This window comes from Magallana gigas, chromosome 6 (genome assembly GCF_963853765.1).
Source record: "Magallana gigas chromosome 6, xbMagGiga1.1, whole genome shotgun sequence".
Classification (NCBI taxonomy): domain Eukaryota; kingdom Metazoa; phylum Mollusca; class Bivalvia; order Ostreida; family Ostreidae; genus Magallana; species Magallana gigas.
Genome location: NC_088858.1, coordinates 29,008,648 through 29,027,293, shown reverse-complemented (window position 1 = coordinate 29,027,293; position 18,646 = coordinate 29,008,648). Strand labels below are relative to the sequence as shown.

General features: G+C 32.9%; 1 protein-coding gene across 1 annotated transcript; it reads right to left on the bottom strand.

Moving 5' to 3' along the window:
• Positions 1-4,471: 4,471 nt before the first annotated feature.
• LOC136276613 (homeobox protein MSX-2-like) lies at positions 4,472-18,646 on the bottom strand. Its single transcript, XM_066089041.1, has 3 exons — positions 17,899-18,646; positions 12,272-12,441; positions 4,472-5,461 (listed from the first exon to the last, which is right to left on the bottom strand). Exons 1-3 carry the CDS (start codon positions 18,275-18,277, stop codon positions 5,255-5,257), a joined length of 756 nt encoding a protein of 251 aa, XP_065945113.1. The 5' UTR covers positions 18,278-18,646; the 3' UTR covers positions 4,472-5,254.

Here is an 18,646-nt window from a genome sequence, read left to right as displayed (position 1 = left end):
ACCGTAAATCTCCGACAAGCAAGGGAGACTACTCTCTGCTTGTCGGAGATTTACGGAGACAGCCGAGCGTCGAGTTGAACGAGACTATATTGAACTCTGGCGTAGGAATACATACGACTACAAAAAATATCTAAATAAATGTTCGTACCATTTAAAATCTGACTATTTTCAAGCTATTTATAAATAAGTTTCCTTGAAAAACAATGCTTTAGCATACATTACATCGAATTTATCAATTATGTTCAAGAACTAAGTCTTGTCAGCAGCGATGATTTGTGATGAGGTCCAAACACTGTTTCACTTTCGGTTTGTCTAAGTAACTACATAGGAGAGTTGATTAAAATAAACTCCCAATTAAGAGCGGATGAAAGATCTTATTTTAATCAGATTGCTAGGGCATAACCTTCGCTTAAACACAAATAATTATTAAAGTCAATTTTCTGCTTTTCAGGATAACGTTACTAGGTTTTAATTCTTGTAATATTCCGTCATTATATAGTTGTCACTTAATAGATGTAAGTTCGGTTGGGGTAAAGTCGTACACAGCTAGATCTTGTCGATACCTTATATACTAATTGTGCTAGAAAAAAGAGGAACTAGCAATAGTGTATCAAATGGATTTTGATCGCATCAATTTTTTGTTTTACTTTCAATATTTCGAGATAATACATAAATGGTTAACTCAGTATTCAAAAATAAGAGGGGTTCCGAGTGACCACCTTCACATTAAAAAGCACCATCATATAAAAAAGCACCATCATATAATAAAGCACCATCTTCACATAAAAAAGCACCTTCAGATAAAAAAGCATCATCACATAAAAAAGCACCATCTTCATAAAATAAAGCACCATCTTCATATATATAATAAAGCTCCACCTTCATATAAAAAAGCACCACCTTCATATAATAAAGCACCATCTTCATATAAAAAAGCACCATCTTCATATAATAAAGCACCATCTTCATATAATAAAGCACCACCTTCATATAATAAAGCACCATCTTCACATGAAATAACCACAGCATAATATAATAAAGCACCATCTTCACATGAAATAGGCACATAAGGCAGCTATGGCGTTCCATACTTCTCTACTAAAAAAGCCATCTATTAGCAATTTCTTTTGTTTTCCTAACATCATTAGCAGGCATTTGACTGACCCCATGTTTGCCCGGGGGGGGGGGGGGGGGGGGGTCAATTGGGTAACATGAAGAAGGGTGCAATCTTGCAATAGATTACTGAAACCTTTGTCGGCCATAATACAATCTAAAGGCTCTATAAGATCAATAAACCATGGGAGTATTTGGTATTTCTGAAAGATGTGACTAGGTTAATAATAGGTTATATCTTACTACATCTTTTTGAGCATTAAAGACTAAACAGCTCAGATACCTTTTCAACAACTTCACGCATGTTGTGAAAAATCTTGACACATACAACGCGTGTGGCTCTGGTAGAGGTTTTCCAAATCTGGGTTTAACAACAAGAGATAGTCTAAGGTGGCACGGGACAGTTTTTTTGATACAATTCATTGTAGCCAGGGGATGCGTGTCTTCGGAACTCTGTAACTAGAATTTCCTTAATTCCCATTCAGCACAAATACCTTTAATTCACTCTTACAATCGCCAATTTCTGAAGAAAATGATTAGTCAAAACCTGTAAAATTCTCTACATACTCAGGTTTTTATGAGATTTTTACCCTTTCATATTTTGCTAATTTTTCATGATTTTTCAGCTTTTTAGACCTCCATTCCCTGCAAAGGGTTGACCTTCCATACCGCGTGCATGTTGCACCATCACATGTCAGAAACTTACCGGTGTATAGTTTACAATATCCAATACACCTACTTTTCGTGTTATTTTACCTCCCGTATGTAACTTGCAATTTCACTGTGTAAAGTCAACACAACAGTCATAGCCGTTGGTTTCGCATTTCCTTCTGATTCTCATGTACCTAACATATGGGGCCTACATATTGCATATCAATTTCAACAAGAGACACTCCTCTAACTAATGATAATCATTAAAAATCATTTCATGAATTTTAGCAACACCCATAAGCCTTCAAGTACAGCAACTCTCAATTTTACAAAAATATCCGAAACCTGTCCCTTGCCACCTAAGGGTTGGCCCTGTAATGGTCCTGCACGGAAGGAAGCGTCTCGTCATAGTAATAGGCAAGCAACTGAACGTTCATATTTCATGGAAAACAAACCATAATTCTGAAATAACCCAGATATGAATATCAATTTTACATACATACATACATACCGTATAACGGGTAATTTTTACTGCTGTGATTTTTTACGAATTTGTCATAAAATAGGGTGATTTGAATTTTTACGCGTAATTTTTTTACGAATTGGACATGTCCGTAAAAATTAAAATCATATGTGGTAAAAGGGGGGAAAGTTTCACCGTGACTTTGTTACAGTTAACACACATACAAATCAGAAAATCGTTTTTCCGTTATTTAACGATTCCTTATTTTTATGATTGTGTTTATACATTTACCTTTATTTCATATGTGATATACACTTTTAGTTTACTTATTCCTATTTATCTGGGTATCAATATGATGTACACCATGTGCTCGTCTCAGTTCGATTTACCGGGAAAAAAAGAAAGACAACTCCATTTCATTTTTTTCTCTCTCTCTTTCTTTCTCTCCCAACCAAAAAAGACATCTAGCTACTACTAAAGAAAGCATTACTTCAGTTCATTGTGTTGGCTATTTTAAATTGAATGATGCATCGCTTAAATATAGCTTGTTCATGCTACATGTATCTGTAAAACACAGACGATAAGTGCAGAAACCAGAATTAATCGATCCGTCACCATATACACCAAGTTCTATTTTAATATCCATAACACTGTTAAAAGCACTACTGTCATTTCCGATATATTTCATTTTATCAAATAAATTATACAACATGACTACTTTTTAAAAAAATGAAATATATCGGAAAGGACACTACTTGGCATATAAACGCTACCTATTATTGTTACCCAGTAAATTAAGAAAATATTATCGAAAAGAACTTCAAATCATCACCTTCCTGTAAAAGTAGAAAATAAAGAAAAGTTTTTATGTTTATTACGAAATTTAATCATCGGAGAGGATTTATTTGAACAATGAAATGCTTCCTTTGATGATTATTGCGGGTGATGAACAGGTCGGGTACACTACCTTATATGGATAGCATTATACATGTGACAATTTACGTCAAACAGGTTCTCCAATCCATTGAATGAGTCGCAAAGCATGACGGTATACAACGTGTTTACTTTTCAACACATACACGTGGTTTGTGGCTGTTTTACACACAATATATAATTGCTTACCGGAAAATTCGTACAAGTTGGTTTTTACTTTAGAAGGTAAAAAAAGGAAAGATTACGTACCGTAGACTTTATTCCATGCTCAAATTGGAAAATACGGTTGTTTTAATTTATCAATTGATGCTTCAAAAATCGATCAGTATCAATAGACTGGCATACATATACATACAAGTACAAGCAAATTTTGATAAGGAAAAACTGCATAATTGTTTATTGGTGACTAAATTATTGTACACCATTTATAAATGCAGGTAATTGTACATTTTTAACATGCGTAAATAGCCACGATTGTAGTAATGAACAAATATACAAATACAGAAGTACAAGTTATGGATCATGTAGTATTTTGTACACTAAGCATTCTGATGAGTGTCCCTGGAGAAAATTTCAAAATTCTACTAATGTTGTCCCAAACCTGGGGCATCACGTGAAAAACGTACTCACTGCTTCTAATATAATAGGAACTTTAACAATGGGGTATTTAAATAGGTTTGATATAAGGCCTCATAGGCAATATTTTTCAAATGTGCGCATAGAAATGAAAGATCAGACATGACTTAATATATTTATTTCATTAATTCTGAAAAAAACAATTGAAAATGAGTTTCCAAAGAACAATTCAAAATGGTATATATTTTCAATACGCTTTGTATACACTGAAACGTAGCCCACAATGCCTTGCAACTCATTCACCTGATTGGTTTGTCAATAAAAGTAAACAGATAGCTAATTTTGTATGCAAATTAATGCCGACTTCACAAAATCTAGTGGTCTCGACCTGATGAAGGTAGCGATCATTGCAGGAAAAAACTTACATAACCCTGCAGTCCTTGGTTTTTCTTAGGTCGCTGTAGGTTTCGACCAATCGATAAACAGGGCGTGTCCTTTTCAGTCCTGTCAGTTTCTTGTCAGTTTCAGCCGCTGTATATTTCGACCAATCGATAAACGGTCGTGTCGATTTCAGTCTGGCTGTTTCTATTGAGCTGTGAATTAACTATAAGTTTCCGTAAGAAATAGAGCGAATATTAATTGGAATATGTAAATATATATGTAATATCTGTTTATAACCATCCGTTAATGTGATGCATAATAAAAATGTTTAAATTAGATTAAAAACTAATCATATTGTTTGTTCACCCCATTTATTTTCTGTTTGATCTTCACAATGATATTGTGCACGTGTAAACACATTCAATGGGTTTGGATGAAAATATACTGAACTGAACATATTAAGCAAAAACAAATCAACACAAAATATTCAACAAACATGTGGGGTAAGCCCTTATATGTGCGGGCGACTTCATTGTGTACACAAGAGATTTGAAATACCCCAAACAGAAGGAAGTTGAAATGCAAATAATTAGGCCTACTTTTGATAGATTTTGTAAAAAAAAAAAAAAAAAAGACAGAAAAGTATACAGTTTTTGAAAGTTTATGATGAACATGTTTTTGTCAATTTTCTTCAATTATCAAGGCTCCATGATAGATGAGAAACAGCGTTTTCAGTATTCAAATATTTCTCTATTGAGGATAGCGTATAGTATATAGGATTTTCAATTTCGTATATAGACAACTTATAGATTGATCATGATGACTTATATAGATAACTTATATATTGTTCATGATGAATTTTTGGTACTTCCATATCTTGATGTTTCGTACATTACAAAGAAAAAAACTTCAAACTTTCGAAAACACGAAACGCGATGTGATTCGAAATACCCACAAATGACTATGTATACATGTTATTACAGTTTATCGTAGTAATCACGACTTCCTGCTGTTATTTCATTCTATCTCATCAATTTGCTAAAAATGTAGCAATTATAAAGTTAGCCTGTATAATTTTTCTACAGCCTGTGACGTTCACCATCTGCATACAAGTATTAAAGGGAGGACAAAGAAGAGTTAATTTGAGGTTGAAATAAGAGAAAATACAGAACGGGTGTCGTGTAAAGACTCCCCACACTGTGTGCTGTTTGGGCGAGATACTGGATATGGCCACTCTGTGGGACCGATTGTCTCGGAGGATGAGGGTTGTGTGGTTTGGTTTCTTTGTATCGCCTCTCGGTCCCGCCTCTCCCTCGCTCTTCTGTTCTGGAACCATATCTTTACCTTTAAAGGAAGGTCAAACATCAATACTAACCAATAATGTACATAATTAACAGGAACCGCGAAATGACATTAAGTCGGTTTGTTGACGTCTTTATTTACCACCTAGGCGTATACCCATTCAATTAGTGTTTAAGGATGTGGTGCGTATTAAAGTCATTTTCTCTTAATTATATGGAAAGGTGTCATCCGTATGTTGAATAGATAAATTGTAAAATGATGGAGAAGTCAGGTGTTGAAATGCTATCCGATTATTCCTAATTTAATAGACAAATATCCGTAAATGATAGTATATTGAACACCTCTACATCAGCCTCTATTATTACTTTTCACCTCCTTTTCCACCTCGCTGGTTGAAATAGTTTCAAGGCGAGATAACAAGCCTTTGTGACGTTTTAGTGATAATTTACATATTAACTTAGAACATGCAAGAGAGAAATCAGTTATTTTATTACATAAAAAATTTGTATTGAATCTCATTCACTATTATTAAAGAGAAAATAATTTTAAAATTCTCTGCTTAAACAATAACATAAAAAAAAACAATTCTTGACTCTCAAAATATGATTAAGCAACATTCTTTTTTTTTTTGGGGGGGGGGGGGGGGAGGGGTTCTGTAAAACCAAAATTTTAATAGTCTTAAAATCTTAAAATTCAAAAGTTTTATACACATGTAATATGTACTTCCTCTCACGTTGTAGTAAAATTATATCATCGTTTTTTTTTTCATTTTCCCCCCTCCTATTAATATTTGTGTATCAGAGGAACAAATTGATGATTTCAAGCTATTTGTGTACTTCGTACCAACCATCATTTTTTAGCCCGGCTTTGCTGAAAGCAAAGTCTTAGAGCTAGGAATGCAAATTGCAAGTGTTCCTGTAAATAGCACAACTGCAAAATTAAACAAAAAAAGGAATAGCGTCAACGTAGAATCTTCTGCTATACCAAAGAGAGAGAGAGAGAGAGAGAGAGAGAGAGAGAGAGAGAGAGAGAGAGAGAGAGAGAGAGATTTTGACAGTCACAAAATGCATAACTACAGGTACTCATTAAAATAGCCCGACTTTTTTATTTGCAATGTCACATGCATGAATAATCTGCTGAACAAAATAAGTACCGGTATACATACAAAAAATTCTATTAAAGTGTTAATTTTTTCGAATAGAATAATTTATGAATCATTAAAGAAATTAATGTGAAATTTTCAACAACAACAAAATTGTTCGCAAAAGCATAGGAAAAGAATTAAGGCAATACCGATTGAAATCAGTAACCTCAAAACAAGAATCAGTAATTCGCAGCACGTACAGTGGAACTTGGACTTCATTTTTTTGCAATATACACGGCAATTTCTTGATCTGCGAATGACTTGCAAACAAAATTGTCTGAAATTTAAGTAACTCAATTATTTAATGACAGCATTAAACATCGGACCACCTAAGGAGTTGACGATGGTCAAAAATGTTGACCATTCAAAGCCATTCAGAGCGACATTTTGTCGGATGGCGGCTGCCAAAGACAGAACCATCAAATTACATAAATGATAGGAGAGCGTCTTATAATTTGAAGATTTTGTTGACATTTAAATCGTCTAATATACTGGTTTACTAAATCTAATGAAAGAGTAAAGCGTGAAAAATACAGTGTTAAAATTGAAGGGTTTGCAGCAGACTTTGGGGTTGGATTTTGGAGAGGGCGACACATATTAACAAAGACAGATCGTTAAGATTAGTAGTCATTCATTATTGTCTAACGCCGGAATTTCCTGTAAAATTGCTTGTTGTTGTATATGACTTTTAAAACACTCCTCTCTCTCTCTCTCTCTCTCTCTCTCTCTCTCTCTCTCTCTCTCTCTCTCTCTCTCTCTCTCTCTCTCTCTCTCTCTCGTCATTAGTCATAAAAAAAAACCCTGTCAGACTCACAAAAAGGAAAGGGAAATTAATAAAGCAGTATTTGTGACATGATTCTTCCAAGCAGTATCAATTCGTCTATTATGGTTATCATATAATCAAAGAGGTAATAAGCAGATATTTTGATATCCTTGAATTTCTATCAAAACACATCAAAGAGCAATCAATAACAGTAATACTGTTTTATGTGATTTTCTTGACACATTAGAAAAAACAAAGCTTTCATATTTGCAATTTAACGACGATAATTGACACTATAGATAGCGAGAATATATACTCCTTTTATGATAAGTCGTAAAATGAAACTCATTGAAAGATGCGCGATTTTCTTTGAAATATTTTGTTGGTTTGATAACGCCTTTTCTCATTAAGTCTGTTCAACGTTTGTTCGGCATTTTACATGCCAACAGAGTCAAACACGGTGCGAAATACTCATACACAAGTAGAGTTTGGGTCTTCTCTCTCTCTCTCTCTCTCTCTCTCTCTCTCTCTCTTTCTCTCTCTCTCTCTCTCGTTATTGCAATTAGCTTAGCCACAGATTATCTCATTGTACCTTGTTTTTTTAAGATTGCAGAAAAAGGAGATATTTCTTTTCAGATATCTTAATATTGATCTCATTGTAAATCTCGGTGCTTTTTATCATTTTTATTACAGCAACTATACTGCCGAGTTTGACTCATTAACTGTTACTCTATAGAGCTTTACCTTACCGAAAGAAATCAGTAACACAATATTAGTTATATTTTGTCTAAAACACAACGCTATAAATATTAAATTTGTAATAAATGTGTCCGAGTCTCCGCTTTAATGCAGTGAAATTGCTTATTTCCGTCACCGTTTTACCAATTTCGCAATGTTGATGAAAATATGAAGCTATTACTTTACTCGGTAGTCGTATGAATTAACGTACAAAGCTACTCTGCAATAATTTATTACTCTAATTAAACCACAATACTTGCCTGAAATGCTTTTGAAATATTGTTTAAGAGTCGTAAAAAACAATGGTCACACAATGCATTCTTTAAGAAGTACATTCTTTTGGCAGTTTAGAATTTTTTTCAATTTCTAATTACATGTACTTTACTGCTTTGTTTAAGAACGGGATTATTCTTTGTATTCTCTCTTTCGTCACTTTTTAACGATAAAAAAAAGACGTACCTAATGAAATGAATGCAATTGCATTCACAGAATAAAAATCCAAGATTTTTCTTTTTACCCGTGGAAATTTGCAAGAACCGGTAATTTATAATGGGATAATATGCATTTAATATTGATATACTTTATCAATTCGGAATTATTAATATTATCATTTGAATATTTGATGCCGTTTGCAATGCAAATGCCCGTAAATACAGTTCATATATTTATCTTTTGACCCTTATGGTTTACATGACTATTGAATAATTAAGGAAAACGTGATGTGAAAACATCTAGAGACCGAGTCTTTGCATGATCAGTGGCAAAACTATGGATCTGTAAATGGCTTTTGTATTGTATAACTTTTTATCCGTATTGTATAAATTCCATTTGTACAGCTTTCCAATCATTATCTTACATTTTTTTGGATTTGTAAAAATTTGATTTCTTCTGTAGGATTTTCAAGGTGCATTGTATTATTTCTTGTAAAAGTTTGCCTTTGTGTTGCATAAATTATGACAAAGCATTTACAATCCTTTGAAAGGGATTGTTTATTTTGGTTTGTTATCAATGATTTCATTGGTTTAATCTAATTCTTACAAGTTTTTGAACTAGTAAATGTGCAAGATGTATTTGATGGTTAACAAATGGTCATCGGTCTTAAGTATATCATCGAAAGAAATTGTGCGTGAATAGACAGCCAGGGACGGTTCTAGAGACAATGAAACGTTGCACAATTAAACATAATTTCACAGGGTCGGCACCGTCCTTAGGTGACGGAAACTTTATATAGAGTAAGTAAGTTAATGATTTATTATAGTGACATGTGTTTTATAAACAAATAAAGATACATGTATATGATATAATAATAAACACCCGGCCCATCGGACCTATATGTCACTTTATAGACATGAGTATACAAATAATAAGTTTACACATTGTTATTTTTATACAGGATAGATTGTCTGCACATAAAAGCTGAATATACAAATTTTGCAGTCTGTCTAGGAAAGTTAGATAAGAGAAAACCAGTGCAGTCTGAGTCTGATAGAGTCTATAGAGATACTTATGTATAATACGTTACACATACCTGTCAGTGCCATGGGTAGCCGGGTAATTTTAACGATGAATAATAATAATCTTAAACTTTTAAATTTTTATGCTCAACGTTTGATTTGTTTATTCATAAGATTTACACATTCATATGATACAATGTTGGAACTTGGAAGCATACTGTTTTGTTCATGCTTGTATATAATGTGTACGAAAATTTTCTTAATTACTTTCTTAGCCTATTCTTTAAAATTGAAATAAAAATCAACAACAAACAAATCTAAAATAGTTAATGTATACATGTCCGTGGCCTTGACTCTTTTTGTTGCAGCTGATCATGACTGGAAAATATAACTTATTTTTAATCAGTGAATGGGTATTTAGTGCGTCGTATCTTTAAATGTTCTTTGGGTCAAATTTTACAATAATTGTTATCACTGTCCCAAGTAAGAATTGATGAAGAAAAAAACCCAGCATTTACAAATTAATGCTCAAGTTACCATAAGGTTTACTGCCAATCTGTCGGGGTATAAAATGTATGAAATTGAAAAAAACGCTAGTGTATGCATATTCTTTTGCATTATTTAAACATGATTTATCAGATCCAAAGTATCTGCCCTACACTTTCCACTGGGTTTTAATTCATTTGACAATGATTACTTATCAGTTAAAATTCAATTATAGCTTTTGGACATCATCCCATACTTGTTGAAATACCAAAGATCTAATCAATTACTCCTGGTCCAGGCATTTTTTTTAGTTTATTTGCAAAAAGTCATAATTTATAAGTATTGGTGATATTTTTGGCCATAAACTAACATTTAGTAAAGAAAAAATCCAAATAATTTAGCTTTAAAATTTTCCTTCATTTGTACACAGGGCTCTTATTCTTGATGGAATTAAAATGCCCTAAAAATGGCGTTCTTAAAATAAAAGTGTTTGTTGTAGCAATGACCTATATACGAATACATGTGTATAGACATTATATACTTGTCCCAGGCTGTAGACAGACAAATCACAATTGCTTAAGAAATTAGAAATAAATCTTTGAGTATTATGAGGTGATGAAATACGGTACGGGATAACCAAATCCAATAAAGCCCGAGGGGCGTTACGATAGATTCGATCACCCCGACCGTATTTGATCACTTCATAATATTTAAAGATTGATTCCTTACTACTAATATTTAAATATCATATCTTTTTCAGCAATTGTACTATTTAATATTTAAAAGTCAGCAATGAAATATATTGGACTTCACATTACAAAATCGATTTGTAGTGTTATCTTACACAAAGACACTGGAAAATGTAAATATTATTATACATGTATACGCCCACCTTCGAATATAGAGAAAAACCGAACAGCGTCAAAAGTCGCACAGATTGCAATACTTTATCAATTTGGGGGGTTTTTGGTTGTTGTTTTTTTTATTGAGAAAATTAATTCTGAAAATAAATAAATGAAATAATGGCAAAATTGCAATTTTGGACCACATACACTATGCGTATGAAATTTAGAATAAATGAACTACTTTCGTTAGAATTTGGGGTTTTTTCTTCTTTTTCTAGCAGGACTCACTGTGTAAACGGTGGCTTTAGCTACGACGCCCGATTAATCGGATGGTGACTGCACAGACGTCGAAATAGTTCTTTGTGAAACACGAAGATGTTAATACATGTCTTTGTGTCAGTTATGTTTATAGTTTTTACCGTATCTTTTTAAAACCTTTAAAAACAGTTTGAAATAGCGGTGCAACTTTTTCTAAACCAATCTAAGGGAATTAAATATTTCCTTCACAATAGAATTCTATAGATAAATTTGCTATAGATAAATTTGCTATTCAGTCTAATTCCATCAAAATATGGACAATTACATATCAAAAGGGTCAAGAGTCAATAAAGGTTCCTAGAGAATTAAATCAAATTATACGAAGTTGGAATCTAATAAACCTTAGAGAAAGAATTTAATAATTCCATAAACGAGGTTGCGTTGAGATTTGTGATAAAAGTTGGGTAGTATAAAATATAAGATATTTGGTGCCTATATATCTACACGTGTGATTTCCAGAAAAATACTAAAATACTTAGAGCTTATTAAAGGCTAAAAAAAGCCTAGCAATTTTATTTCAATGCTGATTTAACCAACAAAATAACGCGAATTTGGCTCTTCACTAGATATTTTTGGTCTGTTCGGAAAATCATATTGTTAAAATAACGCTCTCAATTTTTCTTCCCAATATTTGAAGATAGAAATAGAAACCCTAAGTTTTAGAATCTGTATTATGTATAAGATACATGTATTATATTTTTCGAATCATTGTAATATTTTAGGGTTTTATATAGCTCTTGAAGTCGGATTTATGCATTCGAAGAACAAGTCTAAAATTAAGACTTGGTGACCTGATGCAGGCACGTAGCATCAGAGGGACCAGCCCCCCCCCCCAATTTTCTCGCAGCTTTTCTTTAATTTAAAACTTAAAAAAGTAAATTAACATAGAGTCCCCCGACCCCCACTTTTTTGGGAGTATATTAAATGAAATTGGTGTTAAACGAAGTTATAGGTACGCTATGGATTAGGATTTATGAGAATTTTTTATTTTTAATATTTTGCTTGTCAGGATTTTTTTGGCTGAAATTGCCCCCCCCCCCACACACACTTTCAGTAACGATGCTACGTGCCTGTGTTACACATTGTTGCTGTAACAGAACTTACTCTGTTTTCTGTGAGACTGAGTGCTGTTGAAAGCTCGGCCACATCCATGCTACTAAGGTAATGAGTCCGACGAAACTTGTGTTCCAAAACAGCCACCTGATGTTGGGTAAATGGTACACGAGGATTTCTGCCTAGTTTTCTTTTTTTCATTCCATCTTTCTTTTTGAGACCTACGCAAAGATAAGTGGAGTACATAGCGTGTTAATACTTATCTTTGGTGATTCATGCAGGATATGAAGATAGTGATATTGTAGAAAAAATACAAAACCAACGTTGAATAATCAAAGATAGCATTTAGCAAGTAACTAAATTATTGTTAATGTACATCAGTACGTTAGATAAAAGAAATAGCCAAGTGTTCTTTGAGTCTAACGTCATCTTTAAAACCCTGAATCTGCGTCCTCATGACGATCCCACTGCGTCCTTATATACATATCAATTCCTATACAATTTTACTAATTAACATTAACTACCAATAAGTAGAGAACGTCGTATGCACGCAGTCAGCGCGCAGAGCACGCCATGGACACGAGGTAAAAACTCTTTGCACGTCATGGGCGCTCGGCGGATACTCAGCGAGAGCGCAGTCAATCGCCATGTAGAACTCTGTGAAAACGCAGTTACACGCTGTAGGAGCTCCATAGAAACGCCTCGGTCGCCGTCAGGACGCCGTGACTTCTTCACTTGTAAAAATTTCAAATAAAATTGTACATTTTTTCTTAATTTTACTGCGATCCTACGGCGATTCCAAGAATTTTACAACGCCATGAACATGCTGAGGGAACGCAACTTGGCGTCACAGAGAGAGAGAGAGAGAGAGAGAGAGAGAGAGAGAGAGAGAGAGAGAGAGAGAGAGAGAGAGAGAGAGAGAGAGAGAGATTGTGTATGGATCTAAGTCTAAGATTAAATGACCTAAAATAGAAGAAATGATTTCCTCTCAGTCCACCAATCCTTTATTATAGAGAAGAAGCTGACGTCCATTGAGGTAGCAATTCCTTCTCACACCTTCCCATCTGTCAAATTTAGGTTAATTTTCCATCAAGAGAAAAAATTTGTATAGGTTGATCCAAAATTCCTCCTCAAGATATTTCTGTGTAATTTGTTGTTGATAAAAACACAATAGATTCACGGAAAGTTTAATGGCTCTAATTATACGCTGGGATACAAGATCTCTTTATCTAATTAGTTAGCGATTTGCCTTGGGGAAATTAATATTCCAGGTAGATTCCTTATGAAACATCATTTACCGGAGACAGAAAAATTGAAACATAAAAGAAGGAAAGATAATAATGTATTAAATGCGTGTAAAGACACAAATTAAAGCATAACAGTTATTCATTAAATATTTTATATAAAGCCATTTATGGCTTAATTTCCTCCGAAGGAAATGCGTATAGAACGCCAAACGGAAGATTCAGCCATTAAAAATCATACATCTCGCCCGAGTCTCCTTTAACAGATGCCATACGCTGTATTCCTGGGAATACATACATTTGGGCATTACGATTTACCCAAGAGATTTGCTGCTTTATTTTAGCGAGAAAATATGTTTAAAGACAAAAAAAGAAGTCAAAATACTGTGATATTTATTTATCTTATGAATAAGTTATGAAAATATCGAATAATGATAATCCATTTTAACAAAGAATGGTGTAAATTCAACATTTGCAGTAGTTTGCCGAAATAACGAATGTGTTTATGTGTGGGATGTGAAGGCCTTCAGAAGCGTTTAAAAGTTAGAAATTTAAAAATCAACCTCAAAATGCCAACATTAATTGCTATTTTCCGCATTTCAAAGCAGACTATGAAATACTACAATAGATTTTTTTTCTTAAATGTTAATATGTGATTAGTAACTCCATTTTATACCTCATATAGAAGAAACACAAAATATATGTGAGAAACACAAAATTCTATTATTTAGTTTTTAAAAGAGGTCATCTCATGATATCAAAATGTACCAAATTTTGCTATTTACATGGAGTATAACAAACGTAGATTAAAACAATGGATTCATTCAAAAATTAGGAAAAATAACTAAAATATTTCTGTCCGTAAAATTTCCATTGCGTACATCTTTTCTTTAATGTCAATACTTTAATAAAACATGTGCCCATTTGAAGGTTTATCATAACGTCATAAAGCACAATGACGACGTTGATCCACACAATGACGAGTAAAAAATAAAATTGTCCTGAAAAGCCTCCCAAAAAATCTACATTTTAATATTGTGTTTGATTTAAAAAATTGATATAAAACAATTTTCTTTAAAACATGATGTTTTAAATGATTGCGCAAAAGCATGGACAATGACAACTAAAGTCGAAAACCTTAAATCTTTGAAATATGAACGATTTTCTTGGATATTCCAACATCATTCCGACTTTTATCTTAAACGGATCTACGTTGATATTGAAGTTTGCAACATGAATGTATGGTCACAACGAGTTTTAACATACGTAAACTAAAATAATAATACTACGTTTTTATGCGTGTAAAAACCACAAGACGGATCATTTAAAATTGAAAATCTATATATAACCTCTGAAAAATTCACTACCAATGCTAAAAAAAAATCCATCAAGATATACTAACATCTTCTATGTATTTTCTTCCCTCATCTAAAAGAAATCTATTGTGTTCAAAAAAAGCCTTTGAATACAAGCAAGAATATATGCATTCCTAAAATGTTTATAAATAATGGGTTTGAATGAAGATTTAAAGGATTGGTGAGATGTGTACATGTATATTTATACTGGGTAATTGTGATTTGGTGTTGCGACTAGTTTTATGAACAGTTAATTCTATTTTGTTTTAAGGGTTAAAAAATCCAGTTGATGTAAATACAATAAAATATAATATTTCTGTAGTAGTATGACTTTAAAATAACAAGTTTACTCTAACATTTGAAAGAGCGTGTTGCAGAAACGCGGGATTATTTCCTAAACGCCAGAGGGACTTTTAAGATGGTATGGGACACCTGTCAATATCAATGTGAATAAAAATACATTGTAAATAAAATACTTTTATTGTGTCTATATTTTCAGATTTTACAATATTTGACCCCAAAGTATATTTTAAAATTTTTTAGAAAGGTAAATTTTCTAGAGCCACAACAGGATTCGAACTGATTTATAGATTCGTAGTTTACATCCTAACCCACTGCACTAGCTAGGCTGTTAAGTAACAATTTTGATAAAGAACAAATTTCTGAAATAATACTTGGTTTTATTGTTTATTCTTAAAAAGGAAGTACGCCACAATGTGGAGGTATCCTATACCATCTAAATACGAAGAGTCAAATATAAATATAGACACAGCTACATAGATAACTATATTACATGTAACATAGCGGGTATGCCATGTACACAGTAAATAACGTTGAATTAAGCACATGTGCAAAATATTACATTTACACTAAAAAGTTCTTAATAACTTTATTCTGACATTTATTATTTCTGATACTATCAATATATTACCTTTTAATACGCATAAAAATATGTACATGTATAAAAATACCAATCGTTCCGGGATTCGAACCAAGCAAAACAATTGATTTGGATCCGCATTCGGTCAACCTGTGCAACCAATCGTTCTTAAATTTTGAGGGTATTCATGCCCCCCCCCCCCCCCCCCCCCACACACACGTTAGATTTTCAAAAAGATGCTTCTTTGAAACAAAAATCGTCAGTTTTCAAGAAAATTCTTCAAGAAAATTCTTATTCTTGATTTTAACATCAAATCATTTTTGTTTCAAGAAAGCAGCTGAGGATTCCCCTTTTATAAAGCATGAAATCTGACATATATTTGTGTAACTATTTTCAAATTATTTTTATGGTCTTGTAAAAGTAGATATGGAATTTCCAGGTATTGATCCACTTTGCTTTGTTATATGTAAAATGTTGCATATAAAATAAATTTACATCAAATTCTTTAGTTTTTCCATTTTATCTTCAACACCTTTAGGAAAAATAGTATAAGAACTGCAACAAACAAGTTGAGTTTCCACAATTAAAACTAGAAATTAAAGTTGGAAATACTTAAAATTCCAATTTTGATGTTGGAAAAGTTGGCTTTTATGCTGGCCTTTGGAGAATTTTTTATCAGGTGTCGCAAATACGTTAATTTAAAACTATCTATTAATTTCTTATCGAAAATTTTCTATATACCGATAGTTAAATTAAAACTCTAATTTCCCTAATGTAGATGAGACAAGCATTTATATAAAGACAATTGAATATCAATTTTGGCCTTTTTTCAGTCCCTGGTAGGATTGCAACTGTTCGTGATAGGTGTCTTTTTGACATTCCAAACTCCTTCTCTAGTGGGGCCAGTATTCATAAAATCATTGGTTTGAAAATATCACAAAGATAGAGGGTAGCAAATTTATATATCCAAACATGATAAGACCATTAAAAAAATATATCATAATTTTATTATACATTGTAAATGATTTTTGATTTCAAGAAAACAAAACCCTCTGCCGCTTTTGGGGTAGGGGTTCCATTGATAGACGAATTTTGGTGTATTGATAAACATTAGTCGACAAGACAAGACCATAAGATAATTAATGTCCCTTACTAATTAAGGAAAATTAATTATTTGTGAGGATCCTCTCGACATTTCGATTCACAAGTATGTATAATCATATAACATCTCCTACAAATAGAATTTTGATAACCTGACAACTAAGAGAGCGTAGTAATGAAGAATTTAAATGTCAGTATAAAAGTTTGTTTTCAAAGAATCGTTTAATATAGATATCAGGTTTTCCGATGAAAATACCATTGACAAAATTGTAAACGACAATTTGCGGATGGCCAATATTATCGAATTTTGCTGAATTACTGACGAAACTCTCTCTCTCTCTCCATACATAACCTGTATTAAAAATGTTAAACTTTATTCACTATTACACTGGTTTTTAAAAACTGTAGTTTATAATGACATGTCATTGAAATAAAATTCGTTAAAGTGTTTCTGTTTATTTTATCTATTAAAAAAACTTTAAAATAATTATAAAAACTATTCTTTACTTGTCTCCTTTTTTGTACCAATTTCTTACATTATTTATGACATTTACTAATAATGACTCTGGACTATAGGAGAAAACATTTATATGATACAGGCATATTGCCCACTGGTCAATCCTTTTCTGTGTATTTATGTATTTAAAAAAAATACTTCCTACAGAGTAAATCAAGTACCAAATACTTTTGGTAACAAATTTTATGATTATGAAATAACCCAAACTAAATTTTGACGATTGTTGAAAGTTAAATTTTAAAAGTGATGCAAATGAACAGAGGGGTAACTACTATTAACCTATCTCTAGGGATAGGGTGGATAGGGAAGGCTCATATTCTCTATAAATTTTCGTTTGGAATTTTTTGGTGTTTTTTTTTATAACAACAAAATCAAGGTTAGTTAAACGATCTGATTAAAAAAAAATAAATAAATGTAGAACATTTCTGTATATAATATAGTCAACATTGAATTCCTTAACTGAGAAGCATAAGAGCATCGAGGATTTTTTTTGCGAACACCAATTGATATACCAAAATTATACACCCCTTCCCTTTAAACGCAATTAAGCAAAGCAAAATCAAATACCCCAAAGAACTTACGCGGTAGTTTGGGCGGCTTGTATCTCGTGCACTGAAGCCAGGAAAATTGTGTGGTTGTGTCATCTTCCTTCTCTGGAGTATCTGCAGTATTAGTGTCAAACAGACTCTGCTGATCGTCCTCCTTAGTAGATGATTTATCCCGTAGAATATTTTCTATAGAAAAATTGACCGTTTCAGTTTTTGTTTCTTTTTTGCGACTTTCTATTCTCTCTGGTGGTGTCTTAATAAGGTGTCTCCCATCAGTGGAGGGATAGGGATGAATCAGTGCCGAGTAGGGTGTAGGTTGATGGGAAGTGGCGGGGAACCACATACCAAAATGACGCGGGTCATTGGCATATAACGCGTAGTTGGAAGCAAAAAAAGAAGCTAGCATATCCATAGGAAAAAACACCAATGGTCTGTAGTCTGTTTGGGTAAATAATGGAAAGATAGAGCAATCTTGATATCATAAAAAGACGCTTCATCAAACTAACTCGGGGTAGATTTATAGCCAAAGAGGGCGTTCCGTCTCCAGTATAAAAAATAGATGATTACCAATGGGCAGGCATGCGCGTCACACGCAGTACGGTCTCACCTCTAATTTCACCAAGATTAATAAACAATGCAATGACATTAAGAACAAACAACGAACACCTGAGCCAGAGTCATTTTACGATTTCCTCGTATAATATTCAACTGTTTAAGTAAATAGAGCTTTTAAACAGCAAAAACCATATGTCTTATACTCCGTGCATTTTCTCCAATATCT